Source organism: Dromiciops gliroides, chromosome 5, assembly GCF_019393635.1.
Source record: "Dromiciops gliroides isolate mDroGli1 chromosome 5, mDroGli1.pri, whole genome shotgun sequence".
Lineage (NCBI taxonomy): Eukaryota > Metazoa > Chordata > Mammalia > Microbiotheria > Microbiotheriidae > Dromiciops > Dromiciops gliroides.
In genome coordinates this window covers 271,845,790-271,865,451 of record NC_057865.1, presented here as the reverse complement: position 1 = coordinate 271,865,451, position 19,662 = coordinate 271,845,790, and the positions used below count along the sequence as shown (strand labels likewise).

The window sequence follows — 19,662 nt, the reverse complement described above, 5'->3', positions numbered from 1 at the left end:
TTTATTCACTGCAGCACCTAGCTGCCCATTTTTCTCATCCTTTTTCTTTTCCTTTTCCTTTCCTTTCTGCCTCAATTTCCTCACCTGTCAAATGAGCTGGAGAAGTTAATGGCAAATCACTCCAGTCTCTTTGCTAAAAAAATCCCAAATGGGTCATGAAGATTTGGTCACTATTGAAAACAACAACAAAGTGTCCATTCCCTAACCCCCCCCTCACCTACCACCCCAGATTCCACAGGTCTTGGGTGAACAATTATCAGCCTGATGGTGGATTCCTTGACTAGCCCTGATGTTACTTCATTTTGATTTCTTCCAGCTACTCCCTGTTAATGAAGGGCCTAAGTATTAAATTCCACTGTCTTTGGAGGGAGCTACCCTAGGCAAAGCCCATTTTAATGACTGAGTTAGGAAGTTACAGCACTGTGGGTAACTTGCTAATGTTCCTAAAGGTGTGGCCCTGCTTTTACTGATTTCCAAATGCACGTTCAGAAAGCAAGCTTACTTCTCCTGAGTGAGTCCAGGTACCTGTGTTTGATAGTCAGTACCCATATGATACAATGGCTGGAAGGCTTAGCCATCCTCAGGAGGAGCCGAGTTCAGATGTGTCCTCAGACACTTTCTAGCCGTGTGACTCCAGGCAAGCCACTTTAACCACTGTCTGCATCAGTTTCCTTATCTGTAAAATGAGGGCTACAAATAGCATCCATCTCGCAGGGTTGTGATGAGGATCAAATGAGATGTTTGCAAAGCATTCAGGGCAGCTCCTATAACTCAGTAGGTGCCTAGTAAATACTCTTCCTTTTCTGTTTCCCTTAATCCCCACCTAGTCAGGCTTAGCTTTGTCTTTTCTTACTTGGACCATGCGTAGAAATTAAGTTCCAACTCTTCCTTGTCACTGGCTTATCTTTATGGAAGAACAAAAAAGAAAAAAGAAAGCAAAGCAAAACAAAACTGGAAGGCTTTGAACTGGGGCATTCATTGACAGTGGAAATAAAATTGAATTTGGAGGCAGAGGACTTTGGTTCAAACCTTTGCCCTGACACAGATTCCCTTTGTTCGAACAAGTAGTTTAACTTCTCTGGGCCTTGATTTCCTTCTCTGTAAAGCGAGGGAGGTTTGGGTTGGGCTACATGGCCTTGATCTCTTCCCAGCACTAAATCTGTTCCTTTGGTCTTTTAAAAATGCCCCCTGCCCTTCTGTTGGAAATAGAGGTACCATTTTGAAATCAACAACTAAAAAGAAGCTGGGCGATAAACAATTTAATTTTAGCTATTGTGTGACTAGATACTGTTTGCTAACAGGAAACATGCTGAGGAATAGAATCTTCATTTTTTTTTTTTTTTACCGTGTTCATCATTTTCCTACTTCTCCATTCGATCTCTTGGCGCCACTGGAAATGAGTCTAGGAAGAAGCTCATTGCTCTTAAGATTCCTTCTGAGCATGTAAACAAGGAAATGACCTCAAATGATGAAAAAAAAATCTGTTTGTCGGAGCCTTCCTAACTAATCCCCTTGAATGAATGGAGAGCAAATTGTTTTCATGCAGAGTGATGTGCTTGGTCAAGTCTTCTATTTTTTTGTTTGGTTTTGGTTTTGGTGACACAATTGGGGTTAAGTGACTTGCCCAGGGTCACACAGCTAGTAAGTGTTAAGTGTCTGAGGCTAGATTTGAACTCAGGTCCTCCTGAATCCAGGGCCAGTGCTCTATCCACTGCAGCGCCACCTAGCTGCCCCAAGACTTTGTATTCTAAAGAACATTTACCTCCATCTTTGAATCTCTGACTTGCCTGGAATCCTAGAAGCCTCAAAGTCCCAAGCAGAAACCCAAGGTACTTGGGTAGAGCTGTGGTCCTGGAGTCAGGAAGACCTGCGTGTAGCAGCAGCATGAGCTGAGTTCAAATGTGGCTTCAGATACTTAGTAACTGTGGGTAAGTTGCTTGACCGCTGTTTTCCTCAGTTTCTTCATCTGTAAGATGAACATGATAATAATAGCACCTACCTCCCAGGGTTGTTGTAAGTTTTAAATGGTTCCAACAAATGGAGCTCATTTCTACTTTGAATAGCTTGAGTTGTTGGGAAGTTTTTCTCCTATTTAAGCCTATTTCTGCCTATCTCTATGCCCTCAGAGGCCAAGAAGAATAAATCTAATCCCTTTTCATGTAACAGCTCTTCTGAGATTTGAAGACAGCTATCTCCTCACTTCATCTTCTCTAGGTGGTTGTTGATCAGTTGTTTTGTTTTTTGGTAAGGCATTTGGGGTTAAGTGACTTGCCCAGGGTCACACAGCTAGTAAGTGTCAAGTGTCTGAGGCTGGATTTGAACTCAGGTACTCCTGAATCCAGGGCTGGTGCTTTATCCACTGCGCCACCTAGCTGCCCCCTGATCAGTTGTTTTTCAATCGTGTCTGACTCTTCTTGGCAAGATACTGGAATGACCATTTCCTTTTCTAACTCATTTTACAGGTGAGGAAACCAAGGCAGAGCTAAGTGACTAGCCCCAGGTCACATAACTAATAAGGGCCTTGAGGCTGCATTTGAACTCAGGTCTTCCTGTCTTCAGGTCTGACACTCTATCCACTGTACCACCTAACTGCCCTTTCTCCAGGTTGAGCATCTCCATTTCCTTCAACCAATGCTCATGTAATATGGTTTTCAGTCTCCTTGTTATTTCTGGTTGCCCTCCTGTACTTATCTCACTTCTAACAAAGTCTTTCCTAAAATATGACTCTCTGGAATGAACACAGTACTGTAGGTGTGGTCTAACTAGGGCAGAGTACAACAGAACTCTTTCTTGATCCTCTGCCCAGAGATCATCCTAGGGGACAAATTGTTTATTGCGCTTCACCTGGGTCAGCCTCTCCTGCATTTCTGCCTTCTGTTAAAACTAGATGCAACTGAGAGCAAGACAGATTTATTCACATAGATTTGAGTGACTGAGCAGACAGCGGCAAAGGTCTCATAGGAAAGTATTGATACCAGCAATTTTTAAAAATCAAAGAACTGGAAACACCATTTGGAAATGGGACATACGAATGTAAGGAAATAATTTTTTAGTCATTTTTCATTTTTTTGGTGGTTCATTCATTTCACTTGCATCCAACTCTTCTTCACCCCATTTGGGGTTTTCTTGGCAGTGATATTAGAGTGGTTTGCCATTTCCTTCTCTTGTTCATTTTACAGATGAGGAAATTGAGACCAGCAGGGTTAAGTGACTTGCCCAGGGTCACACAGCTAGTGTCTGAGACTTGATTTGAATTCAGGAAGATGAGTCTTCCTGACTCTAGGCTCAGCACTCTATGCACTGCATCACCTAACTACCCCACCCAGAATAACTGAGGAAGTTGAGAAGGGCCTGGGTGTGGGAGATGGTTCTTTGGAATGGGGGATTCTAAGAGGCAGAGGTGATGAGGCAACACATTCTCGTCATAGGGAAAGGTCTGAGCAAGGGCATGGAGATGGAATGTGGAATCTAAGGAACTTCCTAGGAGACCAGTTTGGCTGGGAGGGAGAGGGCCTTCCCCTTCCCCACTGTGCCTGGTATATGCTAACTTGATTGGTTGTTATTGAGTCACTGTAGAATTTCCAGGGCTCCAACCTTCCCCTAGACTAAATAATGAGTACTTGCTGAATTGAATTTAAATGAATGGGAAAAACTGGTCTGTTCCCAATTCCTCCCTCCCCCCCATCCTTTAGTACCTTGATAATAGTTTATGATTTTAAAAATCCAACACCCTACACTCCCCCCAAAAAAACCCCAACAACCCTCCTCCATTAAATATTGAGAAAGCTGTTTTTCCTAGGTAGCCTTTCATCCCTCCTCATTTTCTTTTCAAGCCTCTGATTTTTTTTTGTCCCTAATACTGATGGGCACTTCAATGTAGGGAAGGCAGCAGAAGCGGGGAGAAATAGTTGTGTTCACCCTGGAGAACTGAATGGCTGAGGCCTGTTTGTGAAAAGAGCTTTCGATTTTCAGAGTTGGTTTTAAAATTTAGATCACATTTACTCTGTTCCAGAAATCAAAGGAGCTCGACTTTTCCACTAATAAACCACATCCGTGCTGTGGTTCGAATACTTAATTTAGAATTTGAATTTGCGTGAACTAATTGATGCCCAGCAAAGTAAGGCCCGCTGGGAAGATTACAATAATGTAAATGACAGGTCAGAAACAAAGCAGACAGCTTTTATCTGTAAATGACTCCTGCATTTTCTGATGTTTTCCTCCCCATCTGACAGTTTTCAATAATAAAAAAGAAGAAAAAACAAGTAATCTGGCCAAATTCACCAACATATTAAAAATAAACCAAAAACAACCTTCTGTTCACTTGTTCTTATGGACATGAGACCAGGCTCTGTAATTGTAAGAGATGAGGAAATGGGAAATGGACCTTCCTCTTTTCCATGTCTGTTTGTGTGTATGTGTGTGTGTGTAATGGCAGGTACACTATTGTATATGACCACTGTGTAGCAAACTTCTGTTTCTTTGTTACAAGGGAAGGTTCCCTGGGTGGGCAGGTATGGGAGAAAAATCCAGAAATGGATGGCAAAAAGAAAAAGATATCCTTTTTTTTTTTTTTTAAAGGAAAAAGTTAGAATGTTCTCCTTCCCAATAATGTAGGGTAGCATAGCAGACACAAAGCCAGGCATAGATCAGAAAATTTGGGTTCAAGGGCAGTTCTAGTCAGGGTCCCCATTAAGTCACTTCAATTTTGAGTGCCCCAGAAAGTGCATTGAAGAGTAGGTACCAGGGCAGCTAGGTGGCACAGTGGATAGAGCACCGGCCCTGGAGTCAGGAGTAACTGAGTTCAAATCCGGCCTCAGACACTTGACACTAGTTGTGTGACCCTGGGCAAGTCACTTAACCCCAATTGCCTCACGAAAAAAAAAAAAAGAAAAAAAAAAGAAGAGTAGGTACCAACTGGAATAGGTAGTTTTCTCACTGGAACTTCCAGTCAAATTACTGGTACCATCTATTCTCCATGACCCAATGACCCCCAGTTTTGCTTACTAAGTTACTTACTTGGTTTCACCCCAGAAGCAAATGGAGACTTTTCCAGCAGGTTCAGTTAGAGCATATATCTGACCTTTTAATTCTTTAAAAGCTAGTAGTTGGGGGGGCAGCTAGGTGGCGCAGTGGATAGAGCACTGGCCCTGGAGTCAGGAGTACCTGAGTTCAAATCCGGCCTCAGACACTTAACACTTACTAGCTGTGTGACCCTGGGCAAGTCACTTAACCCCAATTGCCTCACTAAAAAAAAAAGAAAAGAAAGAAAAAAAAAAGCTAGTAGTTTGTCTTTAACCAAATAGTAAAACTGGGTTGGATCAGTCAAAACTAGCACTTAACATGCCCATTCTAATGAATAGCTTCCCATTGTTCACTGAGTTAAAGTCTAGCCATCCTCCCTAGCCTGCCATTCAAAGCCTTTTTGGGGGGGGGCAGGACTATGAGGGTTAAGTGACTTGCCCAGGGTCACCCAGCTAGTGTCAAGTGTCTGAGGTCAGATTTGAACTCAGGTCCTCCTGAATCCAAGGCTGGAGCTTTATCATCCACTGTGCCACCTAGCTGCCTCCAAAGCCAATTTTTAATGAGCCAAGTTGATACATTCGCTGTGCTTCTCAACTTGGGCCATGTCTGGTTCACCCAACTCCTCCTGTTACCTTTCCAGTTTCTCTGCATGTTTTACTATTGCCTCCCAGTATTTAGAGAAGTAGTATTGTAGTCAAGTCAAGGTTTCTGACTTGGCATCAGAAAGACCTAAATGCAAATCGTAGGATTTGTAGATATTAATGTAGATATTAGTGAGCTGGGTGACTCAGAACAGGTGTCTTGCCCTAGGCAATAGTCCCCATCTGTAAAATAAGAGATTTGATTGTGGCAGTCCTATGATTTCTTTCCATTTTAAATCTGTGGTCCTATGAATACCCTCCATTTAAATCTAACATCCTTTGGGGGGGGGGTGCAGGGCAATGAGGGTTAAGTGACTTGCCCAGGGTCATACAGCTAGTAAGTATCAAGTATCTGAGGCCGGATTTGAATTCATGTCCTCCTGAATCCAGAACAGTGCCACCTAGCTGCCCCCTCCCCCAACTCATTTTTTTTTTTTGGTGAGGCAATTGGGGTTAAGTGACTTGCCCAGGGTCACACAGCTAGTAAGTGTCAAGTGTCTGGGGTTGAATTTGAACTCAGGTCCTCCTGACTCCAGGACCGGTGCTCTATCCACTGCACCACCTAGCTGCCCCCCCAACTCATTCTTAAAGCCAAACTCAGGGAATACCTCTTCCATGAAACTTCCTCCTTATCCCCCCATCCTACTCTTTTTCTCTCTTCCCTGGGCAAAAAGAATCTCTTCTTCCTGAGATTTCTTAGCAGTAATTTCTTCCTGTCTTGTACACTTATGGACATTGCAGTGGATATTATGTTTATTTTGTGTGTGTGTGTGTGTGTGTGTGTGTGTGTGTGTGTGTGTGTTATCGAAGTCTTTGAGAACAATGACCATCTTATTCATCTTGGTATCTGGAAGTTCCCTGCATAGTAGCACTAAAAACATTGTTTGTTCAATTGTATTCTCGGCTTAATTCCACAACTCTGCCATTCCAAAAGACTTTGATTTCCCTTGAAATGTGCGCTCTTAGGGAACTTGTGAGTTAATTTTAGTCACGTAGAATTTGGGGCTGACTGGTCCCGGATTAATCTTCATGATCCTTTTTTGAGTTTCTGCTTTCTTAATGTATACCCCTCTTATTTTCAGGGTAAAGGAACTGGAAAGAGAAGCAAAGTTTACCTTATTGCCAAGGAGATCATGAGCTCTGAAAAAGTGTGAGTATCATATCTCAGGAGAATTTTCGCTCCTTTTCCTTAGTTGCCTCGTTCTAATATCCACTGCATTTTTGTTGTTGTCTCAACAGGTTTGTGGACGTGTTGAAACTTTTGCATATCGTGAGTATCTGCAAATGTTATCTTAAATTCTTAAATGTCTTGATGTTGTCCCAGTTTGTTCTGCCAAAATTTAGATTAACACAGTGAATTTAATAAATATCCACATGTTAGATTATGTTTGGCATTTGAAAATTTTTGCCCAGCACCTACCTGTAATTCCTGCTCCCTTGGAGGCTGAGGCTGGAGGAGTTCTTGAATTTAGGGTTTCTGTGCTTCACTGGACTGAGCTGAGCCAACAGTGACTTCAGTAGGGTGACATTCCTCCACTCCCCTTCTCTGCCATGGTCTCTAGGTTGCATAAGGTAGGAAACAGAGCAGATCAAAAACTTCTGTGCCTGTCTGTTAGTAATTGCTTTGCCCATGAGTAGCTTCAGCATTTCCAACCTAGACAAGAAATAGAAACCCAGTCTTTAAAAAAAAAAAAAAAGATGAGGAGGAAGAATAAAGCAAGCTTTCTAGCAAAATTAGGTCAATGTGTGCCTAAACTCCAGTCTTGTGACTTTCTGAAAGGGAGATTGGAGGACATTGAAGTGTGGCAATCTCTCTCCTGCTGTTCCAATTTGCAGTTTTGCTCTGGATTTGCACACCTCTGAAACTTACCTTCTGTGTGACCTTGGCTAAGTCACTGAACCTTCTTAAGGCTCAGTTTGTTCATCTTCAGATCAGGGGAGAGGTTGGACTCTATGACCTCTAAGGTGCCTTTCAGCTCTGGAGCTTAGGATCCTATGAAAACATGCTTCTTCTGTTGTGTAAGATCTAATATACATATGAACTCCCAGCCCCCACTGTTGGCATTTTTTGCAAGTAATATATTTTTTAAGTGGTGATGTTGAATTTTTCTGTCTGCCAACTTGAAAGCACTTGTTGGGAAGCCTTAAAAATTTTCTCCAGGATTCTTGCAGCCCAAGCGATACCAGTGGCTGTCTGTAATCAAGTTTTTGCAAGTATTCATTCAGGCTTGGCAGGTAGTTAGCTTTCACTGTTAATTTTGAAGTCAAATGTAAAGGTTTTTATTGCCTAGGTGGGGCTTGTGCCCATAATTTATCCCAAATGTTGTTGGCAGAATGAGAATTTGAACTAAGAAAGGTATGAAATGAGGAAAGCAGTGGAGAAAGAAACTCTAAAATGTGTAGAAGGGGTAATCGGTTTATCTGAAAATTCTGGAGTGTTGAAGCTTAACATGTCTAGAAAATATTGATGGTTTTTTAAAAAGTTGTTTTCACCCTTTCCCGTTTTATGTGCTGCATATATATGTTTGGCTAGCAGGTGAAGGAGGGAGACATGAGTTACCCATATTGCAGTGATTCATATCGCCTTATAAGTCCCCAGTGTGAAAGCCCTCTAATCCAGCTGGAAACTGGCCAGTATCATTTCTTTGCCTAACAACCTCCAACCAAAGAAATTTGTGGTTTTTGAGTCATATGCATTCTATATCTGTAAATCTGCTTTCATCCTGTTGACAGGTCAGTTGCCTTTTCTGGGCCTTAAAATAAGGAAATTGGATTTAACACTAACCCCAATTCTGTTTCTTTTTCTTTCAGTCTTTAAAAGTATTTTATTATTTTCCAGTTACATGTAAAGATAGTTTTCAACATTTGTTTTTATAAGATTTTGAGTTCCAAATTATTCTCCCTCCCTTCCCTCCCCCTCCCCTAGACAGAAAGCAATATGATACAGGTTATATATGTACAATCACATTAAACCTATTTCTGCATTAGTCATGTTGTGAAAGAAGAATTGAAATAAAAGGGAAAAACCTCAAAAAAGAAAAAAACAAACAAAAAAGTAGAAACAGTATGGTTCAATCTGCATTCAGAATCCACAGTTCTTTTTTCTGGATGTGGAGAGCATTTTCCCCTAATTCTATTTCTTTTTGTTTGTTTGTTTTGTTTTGTTTTGTTTTTTGGTGAGGCAGTTGGGGTTAAGTGACTTGTCAAGGGTCTGAGGCCGGATTTGAACTCAGGTTCTCCTGAATTCAGGGCCGGTGCTCTATCCACTGCACCACTTAGCTGCCCCCCTAATTCTATTTCTAACCCTGATGCATATGAGGTACCTTTTGCTCTGTACATCTGTGATCACATGACTCTTACAAATTACTCTCAGAGACATCTTATAAATTCTTTGTTTCAACCTCTGCTCTTTACATTTTTATTTTTTGGGTCACTGTCAAACCATGGAAATCCTGGTGTTCCACACCATTGGTGTCAAAGTAGAAATGGTGGCCACCAGATCATACATAACAATCCCTGTGACATATTGACTTAGTATTAAAATGTAATGTTATTTATATTTTATTGAATTTTCATTTATTGTTAAATATTTCCCAATTAGTTTTTTTTTTTGGTGAGGCAGTTGGGGTTAAGTGACTTGCCCAGGGTGACACAGCTAGTGTTAGGTGTCTTAGTTCAGATTTGAACTCAGGTCCTCCTGAATCCAAGGCCTGTGCTCTATCCACTGCACCACCTAGCTGCCCCTTCCCAATTACTTTTTTTTTTATGATATTTATTTGTTTTTTATTTTTTGGTGAGGCAATTGGGGTTAAGTGACTTGCCCAGGGTCACACAGCTAGTAAGTGTCAAGTGTCTGAGGCCGGATTTGAACTCAGGTCCTCCTGAATCCAAGGCAGGTGCTTTATCCACTGCCCCACCTAGCCGCGCACACACCCCCCCCCCCCAATTACTTTTTAATCTGGTTCCCACCATACTTGGGAGTGTTGTAAGCCCCTTGTAGCCCAGAGCCCCATGTTGGACTTCTCTGTTTCATGCCTTCAAAGTTGAAGCTGTTTATTTACTAGTCGTGTGTGTGTGTGTGTGTGTGTGTGTGTGTGTGTGTGTGTGTGTGTATTTGTTAGTGGTGCTGAATAATACATAGAAATTAATGACAGGAATGGAAGCTAGTGACTTTATGAGAAATCAAGACACAATAAAGCAAAAACAAAAGAAATTAATGCCAGGAAGCAAAAATCAGAAGCTAGGGAACCCATGGGTCCTTGCCCCTTGAGATGAAGATGTGGATCCTCCCTAGTCCTGGTAGATGGGAAAAGAAGAGAGGACATGGCAGAAAGAACCCTTTATCAAGGAAATACTTACTGGTGGCTGGGCAGGTTTTTTTTGCTGGGAAAAGAAACTGAAATCAAGTTGACCATGTTTCCATGGGAGACCATGAGCTTGATGGATGTGAAGGTGGTCCAGCAGATAGAGAGCCGGACCTGTAGTCAGGGAGACTGAAGCTCAAAGTCAGCATATACCTATTAGCTTGGTGACCTTGGTCAAGTCACTTAAGGTCGATGCTGTTATTACTCTTATTTTATAGTTGAGGAAACTGAGGCAGACAGAAGTTAAATGACTTGACAGCTAGTTGGTGTCTGACTGAGGCACAGGCTGGGCATATGCTTTCCGCTACAGCACCACCCAGACTTCCAAGTTGTTAAAAGTTGTTAAGAGTGTTAAAAGATTGAGGCAGCTAGGTGGCGCAGTGGATAAAGCACTGGCCTTGGATTCAGGAGGACCTGAGTTCAAATGCGGCCTCAGGCACTTGACACACTTACTAGCTGTGTGACCCTGGGCAAGTCACTTAACCCTCATTGCCCTGCAAAAAGCAAAAAGAGTGTTAAAAGATGCCAAGAGTGTTGTTGTCATATATAAAATTGTTTTCCTGTCTGCTTATTGCATCAATTTTTGAAAATCTTCAGACTTGTTCGTTTTTATGATGTATAAATTCTTCACCATGTTACATGTACCTCGGATAGCATTGGGTAGCAGGGAGGAGCTTGGTAAAGAAGGTGAAGATGAAGAAGCGTCCCTCCCAAATGTCACCTTTTTGAGTTTGCATCAAAAGGGAAGATGATCCCCTGGTCCTAGTTGCAGGACCTTCCTATTTCCCTACTCCATTTTACTTCCTCCCTGTAACAGATGCCTTCCTCCTGTCCATTTGTAAGAACCCTGGCTAGGTACTAACCTCAATCACATTTGTGTGTGTGTGGGGGGGGGGGCAGCAGTTGGGGTTAAGTGACTTGCCCAGGGTCACACAGCTAGTGTTAAGTGTCTAAGGCCGGATTTGAACTCAGGTCCTCCTGAATCCAGGGCTGGTGCTCTATCCACTGCACCACCTAGCTGCCCCGGTACTAACCTCTCAGGCTTCTTGGCACTCTATTAAATTGCAGAGTAGGTGCTCCCTTGCATTGCAGGGAGTTCCCCAAACTATTGAAATCTCAGCTCTGGTGATTTGCCTGGCAAGTGGGAGAGACCCTTAGCCTCTGAGAAGCCCAATGGTTGCCTCCCCCAGCAATCAGGCCTAGCCAAAGAAGAGGGAGTCCCCTTCCTCCCACGGACACAAAGCTTGACTATCAGGGATAATCCTCAGTGCAGAGCACGGGCTGGTCCTCCATCCAGCCTGCCAGAAAGCTCCTCTGCTCCCTCAGTAGTCACAGGCTAACTTAATCAGGAATCTCTGAACATAGGAATGACCCATCCCGTAAGGATGTCGTGTTCTCAAACCGACATTTATGGATTCCATCAAATATACCCTAATCGTGGTTTGGTGGACAAGCCATTAGACTTGGAGTTAAGAAAAAAATGGGCGATCAGAGACCTCTCCACAACCTATGTTATGGTTTCAAATCCCAGCTGTGACTTGATTTTTCTGTGTCTCAGTTTCTCCATCTGTAAAATGAGGCAGTTGAAGCAGATGACCTCTATGTCCCTTCCAGCTTTAACTCTTCCACCTTTGGTTAAATCAAATCAATTAAGGTCAAGAGCCCTTTTTTTTGGGGGGGGGGCAATGAGGGTTAAGTGACTTGCCCAGGGTCACACAGCTAGTAAGCGTCAAGTGTCTGAAGCTGGATTTGAACTCAGGTCCTCCTGAATCCAGGGCCAGTGCTTTATCCACTGCACCACCTAGCTGCCCCCTAGCAAAGAGTTTTTGAGAGGCAGTGTTGGGCAGGTAGTCTTGTAGTCAGGATGGATTGAGTTCAAGTGTTGAAACAAAGTGTGAGCCTGGGTAAGACTTACCATCTCTTTGGGCCTCAGTTTCCTTATTTGTAAAAGGAAGGGAAGGTTGGACGAGAGAATTTCTACCAGCTCTTAAATCTGCAGTCTTGTGATCCACAGGCAAGTCACTTTATTGCTTATTTCATACACTATAAGTAAAATAGAAGTTGTTGACCTTGTAGGTAGAGGGATTTCTTTACACTGATGAAATCATACACCTCCACCCTCCAGAAACAGAATTTGGGGACACTAAGAAAAGTTCAAAGACACAGATAATCAGCCTCAGAACTAGGAAGACCTGAATTAAGTCCTGTCTGTAACACATAGTTGCTGTGTCACTCTTGACAAGCCACTTAATTTTTTTGTTGTTTAGTTGTTTGTCAGTCGTGTCTGATCTTCATGCCCTCATTTGGAGCTTTCATGGCAAAGATACCAGAGTAGTTGGCCATTTCCTTCTCCAGCTCATTTTACAGACAAGGAAATTGACACCTACGGGGTTAAATGACTTGCCCAAGGTCACATGCCTAGTAAATGGCTGAGGACAGATTTGAACTCAAATAGACCAACCTTCCTGACTCCAGGCCCAACTGCTTAATTAATCTCTCCTGTTAAGTGTTAGAGAAGCTGCAGACCTGCATACAAAAAGGGAGCTTCCAGGAATTCACAATAACAATAAAATCACATGTGCAGACCTCATCTCCAACACTATGAAAAATAAAACCTCAAAGACTTTCTGCGTATCTACGGGGAGGGGAGACAGTTTTCTCTTTTTATCATACCTCCAAGGTAAGTGCTTAAACTCCATCTTTTAGCCTTTCCAAGGCCACTGGCTTTCAGCAGAAATGGGCCCCACTACTGGAGAGTCTGAACATCTGCCAAGATAATTGCTAAGCCACAATAGGTTCCCTTTATATGGGTGCAGCCCTGTGAATGAAATGGGACCAGTGATCTTGCCCCCTAGGTAGTTTTCCAGCTGCTTTTAATGGCTCTCCAAATATTCGAATGTCTCTCAAAGGCATTTGTCTTAAAGATAATCCTTTTGATTTTAACTTTCTGAGAGATAAGTCTAAGCCTCATCTATTCTACTGGTTTTCTTTAAAATGCAGCTAGTGTATTGTTTTGTTTTGTTGCTGTAAAACTAATCAATAATTATCTGTGCAAGGCCTTAAGATTTATTTGACAACAGGAATATATTAGGAACTTCATTTGACCAATTATATGTCCAATCCCATGACCAAATTGGGGTCATAAGCAGTTCAGCCTCGGATTGGTCCCAGGGGTGCCCTAATTAGATCTGGGTTGTCACAGAAGGGGGAAGGGGAATAGAGAATGAATAAACGCTAGAGTTGGAATCACAAGTCTTAGGTTCGAATTCTTCCTCTGCAACTTGCAACTGAGTCTGAGCAAGTCACTTAATCTTGCAGAGCCCCCAAGCAACTCTCTAAGGAGGGGAGGGGAGGGGTGGTCTGTTTTGTGTCCCCTACCCCTTTGGCAGCTTGGTGCAGCCTGTCAACTCAGAATGATGTGTTGGGGTTTTTATTTTTAATCCTTTGCAAAAAAAAATAATAAAATTAAAAATTAAAAATCCATAGAATTACAGAGGAAACCAATACATTTACCAAAATATTTTTTACGACAAATTCACAGACCCCAGGTTAAGAATCCCTGCTCTAAGACTGTGAGTTGCAGAGGAGATAGATACCAGCCTACCTTGGTACAATTGATAGGTGTTCTAATGGTTTCCCATACCACTGAAATCACAGGTGTAGTCCCTATCCCTCCAGTACCCCACACCGTGTCTGGCCCTTAGTAGGTGCTTCATAAATACTTGTTGACTAATAATGAACTAAGCCATTCTCTAGCTGCTACTACCTGAGGTCCCTGCCTCCTGTTAACGCTTCTCTGTGATCTGATTCTGCTCATCAGTGCTCAGTGATTTCTACTAAATGGATTGACAGAGATGTCATATAGCAGTAAAGGAGAGGGATGATTTTTGAATTAGTGAGCTTCAGATTAACCATTGTGTTTACTGAAGATAATAAGACCAAATAATATTTACTTGGGAAGAAGTCATTGCTTCCACTTATCCTGTGTAATGAAAGAAGGACTTAATGAGGCTTAAAGATATTAGATGCCATAGAAAGGAATCAAATCTAATGTTGCAAAGCAGATTTTTATAAAAGACATCACGGTAGCTCATTACCAGTTTCCTTTTTCAGAAGTTGGTAATATTCTAGGCTATCTTGATAGCCTTTGAAAACAAACAGCGAACGGCCAAACATCCTCCATTTAGACCCCAAGTGGCTCAGGGCCATTTGTGTGTACATGAATTATCATCTCCAGACTGCCAGGGGGTGGGGGGAGGGGTTGCACTTGGGGGCTGGTTTGAGAGATGCCTGAAAGATTCTAAAAGCCAGCCATCACCCTGCCTGCTTGTCACTTGTTATTCTTCCGTTTCATTGACCTTAGGAATGGATAAAAAAGCGACTTGGCCCAGGGAGTCGATCATTAGAGGACTTGAAAATTAGCTCCTTTGTGGCCCAGACACAGTAACAGCTGCCACAAGTTAATGGACCTTGAGCGGAAAGATGGCCTTGGGTGCACAAACACAAATGTTCTGCCCTCACCCTCTGTCTGTGTTCTGCTAGAGTCAAAGAGAAAGAGAATTCCTCAAAGAAGAACCTTCTCTGGCCCATATCGAGGTCTAAGGTAGACTGAATTCAAGACAAAACTCCTTCTCTTGGATCATAGCTCAGACCAGGCTAGTGGTGGTCCAGATCCATCCAAGTAGACACATGGTATGGGGCGCATAGTTGCCTATTGATTAATTGATTGAAAATGGCCAAACTGTTCAATTATTGTTTTAGCACTGTTTATGTGCACTGTGGAGCAGTTTGGTACACAATTTGGCTTAGTGAAACAGCTCAGGCCTCTTTAATATTTATTCTTTCCTTGATATAGAAATTAAATCTATGCTATATTCCAGTGTATCTTTCTCCTTTTTTTTAATCTGCCAAATTAGACATTGTGGGTCACTTGCCAGCTCTGTTTTGCTCTTGGGGTATGATAAAATTCGTAGCCTCGGTAGCTCGAGTAATTGAAAATTTTATGAAGCAGAACCTTGTTTTGTAAGTTTAAATTGGCAGTAGGTATAAGATTGTTTCAAGTCCCATTTGTTGCCTTCTGGAAACCTAGGTTTAATAAAACACCCCATGGAAGTTCTTTGGATGGCTGTCATCTTCTGGGCCAAGATCTGGGTTTATATCCCACCCCAGACTCTGAGTAGTAGGTGGTTGACTCTGAGCATCTTTGTTGACTCTCAACATCTTTGGGCCTCAGTTTCTTTACGTGTAAAATGAAAGAGTTGAACACATTGGCCTCTTACACTGATCCTATAGTCCTATAATTATCCCATGTTTTGATGGCCATGTCAATTAAGATACTTGTGGTCTCTAGGGCAAATATAACGACCGTGAAATCAGAGCTCTTTTCATGTGATGATAGCATCTTTGTCCTGTGACCTTTCTGTTTCATATGCCCAGCACAGACTTCCTATTAGATCAGGAGAATGGAAGCCCCTTGAGGTCAGAGACTCTGATCCTCGGCACCTAACTTGGTGCCTCCCACACAGCAGGTGCTTAATTAATGCTTGTTGATGGATAGATGTCACTGCCATGCTCAGAAATCTTTAGTGGTGCTTCCTGTCAAGGAAAAAATCTTAGCTCAGATTTCTGCATCCCTCCCTCTGTGGTCTTTCCCCAGCCTCCTTTTCTACTCTGATCTCCTGTGACTTGTCTTCATATACTTAAAGTACCAGACAAACTGGACCATGAGAGCTAGCTGGCAGCTAGGTCATACTGCAGTGGATAGAGCACTGGGCCTAGGGTCATGAATACCTGAGTTCAAATATGGCCTCAGACACTAAACTAGCTGTGTGAGCCTAGGCAAGTCACTTAACCTCTGACTGCCTCAGTTTCTTCATCTATAAAATGGATAATAGCATCTATCTGCTAGGTTTGTTGTGAGGATCAAATGAATTAATACATGTAAAGTATTTTGTTAAACTTAAGTATTTGGCTACATCTTTTTTTTTTCTGCCCCAGATCATTTCTTGGGGGGGGGGGACAATGAGGGTTAAGTGACTTGCCCAAGGTCACACAGCTAGTAAGTGTCAAGTGCCTGAGGCTGGATTTGAACTCAGGTCCTCCTGAATCCAGGGCTGGTGCTTTATCTACTGTGACACCTAGCTGCCCGCCCCCCCCCCATCTAGATCTTCTTAATAATCATTTGTGCATGTCTCATCTCCCTTATTGAAATGTGGAAGCTCTTTTAGGTCAGCACCATGTCTTATTTACCCACCCACCCATTTACCCCCATGCCGAGCACCTTGCACATAGTAGGAAGCAGATTATATTAAATTGGGCATATGTACCTTTTAAAATAAAGCAATTATAGGGAGTTCATAGGATTCAGAAGAACTTAGGAAATTTTAATAGAATCCTGGATTTAAAACTGTTGTTATTCAATAATGTCTGACTCTTCATGACCCCATTTGGGGTTTTCTTGGCAGAGACACTGGAATGATTTGCCATTTCCTTCTCTACCTCATTCTACAGATGAGGAAATGTGAATCAAACAGTTAAGTGACTTGCCCAGGGCCACATAGCTAGTAGGTGTCTGAGGCCAGATTTGAATTTAGGAAGATGAGTGAATCTTCCTGACTCCAGACCCAGTGCCACCTAACTGCCTATCCCCATTTTATTATAGTCAAGGAAATTAAGGCAGAGGTTCAATGACTTGCCCAATGTCACATGGCTAGTAAGTGTCTGAGGCTGGATTTGAACAAACGTCTTTCTGACTGTAGGCACCACATGGCCGTAACAGCCATATAGTCTAACTCCCTCATTTCACTAATGAGGAACTGAGGCTCCCACTGGTAAAGTGAAAAAAAAAATTGCATAACTTAAATTTGAAACCTTTATGCATCCGGTGCTTTTCATACTATATCACAACTGGAGAGTCCAACTTGGTAATTCTCAAGTAGTGATTATTTTACAGGACCAGATTTAATAAATAGGAACTATACCCCAATGGTTCCATGATCCCATTGGATTGGTATTCCCTATATCTGGTGCTCATCTTCTGCCACTCTTGTCCTCATCCTCCTAAAAATTCTCTATAGGGCATCTACTCAACATGCCAGAGTCATTCCTGGCATGTCAACTCTTGGCTGTCCACCTGTGGACCAACCCAACTTCTCTACCTATTATGTTTCCTTTTTTTCTTTTTTTTGGTTTTTGCTGGGCAATGGGGGTTAAGTGACTTGCCCAGGGTCACACAGCTAGTAAGTGTCAAGTGCCTGAGGCCGGATTTGAACTCAGGTCCTCCTGAATCCAGGGCCGGTGCTCTATCCACTGTGCCACCTAGCTGTCCCCCTATTATGTTTCCTTAATGAAATTCTTTACTCCTGTTTTTCTTTGAAGTTCCTCGTTGGTTTTGTGCTTCACACTACTCAGATCCACAATGCCCCTCTCTTTGCCACACTTATTTTTAATTCTTTAGAGACTGTTGTCCTTGTCTCATTGCCAGATAGTAACAAAGGGTAGTAGATTTGTTGATGGGGGGGGGCGGCACGGCAGTGCATTTATTCATTATAGCAAAATGCTGTTTGGGTGCACAAACACATTCCCCTTCACACCACCACCCATGCTTTGTTATATTTATAGTCTCCCATCCATAGATGTTTCCCAAGAATACATTTTTTTTTGTTTGTTTTTTTTAAGGGAGGCAATTGGGGTTAAGTGACTTGCCCAGGGTCACACAGCTAGTAACTGTTAAGTGTCTGAGGCCGGATTTGAACTCAGGTACTCCTGACTCCAGGGCCGGTGCTCTATCCACTGCGCCACCTAGCTGCCCCAAGAATACATTTAAAACAATTCAAGATTCATACGTGATATCAGAAATAATCTTCTGGTAAACATCAGACAAGCATAAACACTGCAGTTTAGCACAGTCAAGTTAAAGAGGTTTCCCTCTGAATGTTAAGATCTCTCAGGTTCACTGACTATAGGTAACATTTCAATGTTTGCATTAATTCCTAGAACATTGTAGATCTATAATCTATTAAAGTGGTGATAGTCTGACCATCCACACAGGAAAACTTAAATGGATGGTGAATGTCTATTACCTAGATTATGATGTGCTCAGATGGATAACTTACAGAATTTGTCCTTCAGTGCCTATATGAGACAGTGTAGATATAGTTTGATGAATTGGGCCCAGAATGAATTATTATTATTTTTTTTAGTGAATGAAAATCTGCCTTTTCTCTGTTCCATCTCCCACTGTTCCCTCTTGGGAAAACAAGAAAAACAAAATTCCTATCATAAATATTTATAGCCAAGCAAAACAAATTTCCCACATTAGCCATATTTTTTAAAAAATCTCAGTCTGTGCTGTGCATCTATTATCTCTCAATCAGGAAAGGCACATTTTTTTTGCAGGCGAGGTCAGGGCAATGAGAGTTAAGTGACTTCCCAGGGTCACACAGTCAGTAAATGTTTAGTGTCTGAGTGACGATTTGAACTGAGGTCTTCCTGAATCCAGGGCCGGCCCTGTATCCACTGCTCCAGCTAGCTGCCCAAGGCCCATATTTGAAATATACATGTTCTAAGAAATTTTGTTACGAAGTTATACCTGTACCTGGACATAGATTCCAAATTAGGATGCTGTTTGAAGTCTCCATACTTCTTAATTTTCTGTTCTTTAGGTCTTTCCCTGTACTGCTATTAAAAATAATCTTTAGGGAGCCAGCTAGCTGTTGCAGTGGATAAAGCACCAGCCCTGGATTCAGGAGGACCTGAGTTCAAATATGGCCTGAGACACTTGACACTTACTAGCTGTGTGACCCTGGGCAAGTCACTTAACCCCCCTTGCTCTGCAAAAAAACAAACAACAAAAAAATAACCTTTATTAATTTAAAAAAATATCCTATATCTTTGAGGCCAGTATGTTTTTCATTTTAGGTTCTTAACCTTGTGTCCTGGATCTTTGGTGATCTATTGAAGCCTATGGACCTTTTCTCAAAGTAGTATTTTTCAGTAAATGAAGAAAATGTGAGATTTTAATGGTTAGTAAAAAATAAAGATATAATTTTCTTCCCCATCCAAGTTTACAGATCACCTGAAATTAATTCCTGATTTAGTTCAAGTTTATGCTTTGATTTTTAAATTGCCCTTCCTCATCTATTTCCCCCAGTACCAAAGAGCAAATTTGAACAGTTTTTGTTTTTTTTTTCACATGGAGAGTGGCCCTCACTGAATGGAGCTCATTCTTCTGAGTGGTTTGATTTTGTTATTTCATTGAGGGTTTCCACTCTGGTTTGGCTCTGTGTGTGCCTGCGTGTGTGTGTGCCTGCGTGTGTGTGTGTGTGTGTGTGTGTGTGTGTGTGTGTGTGTGTGTGTGTGTGTGTGTCTGAGAGAGAGAGAGAGATGTCCTTATAAACATGTGCCTAAGAGATTTTAACTCCCAAGCCCATGGAGATCTTATATTCCTTAAATGGATGCTTGACATCTTTCCCCCTTGTTGGATGTTGTGTTATATTAAGTTCTTCCATCTGTTGTGTTTCCACTTTTTTTTTTTTAATTGCTGCCCAGGCTACTCTGAGAGAGGATTGTCCTGAATCTGACACACCCTGACAGGGTGACCTCTGGGGCAAGTGAATTAACCTCTCAGCACCCCG

General features: G+C 42.1%; 1 protein-coding gene across 2 annotated transcripts in view; it reads left to right on the top strand.

The window, feature by feature from the left end:
* Nucleotides 1-19,662, top strand: part of FGD6 (FYVE, RhoGEF and PH domain containing 6) — a 106,844-nt gene that overhangs the window by 14,092 nt on the left and 73,090 nt on the right. The window contains exons 2-3 of one of the 2 annotated variants that reach the window (XM_043968747.1): nucleotides 6,746-6,813; nucleotides 6,903-6,933. In XM_043968747.1, coding sequence (XP_043824682.1) covers nucleotides 6,746-6,813; nucleotides 6,903-6,933 — 99 coding nt within the window. Of the gene's footprint in view, nucleotides 1-6,745; nucleotides 6,814-6,902; nucleotides 6,934-12,533; nucleotides 12,708-19,662 lie in introns of those variants that run through there. The other variant, XM_043968748.1, reaches the window with a different exon arrangement.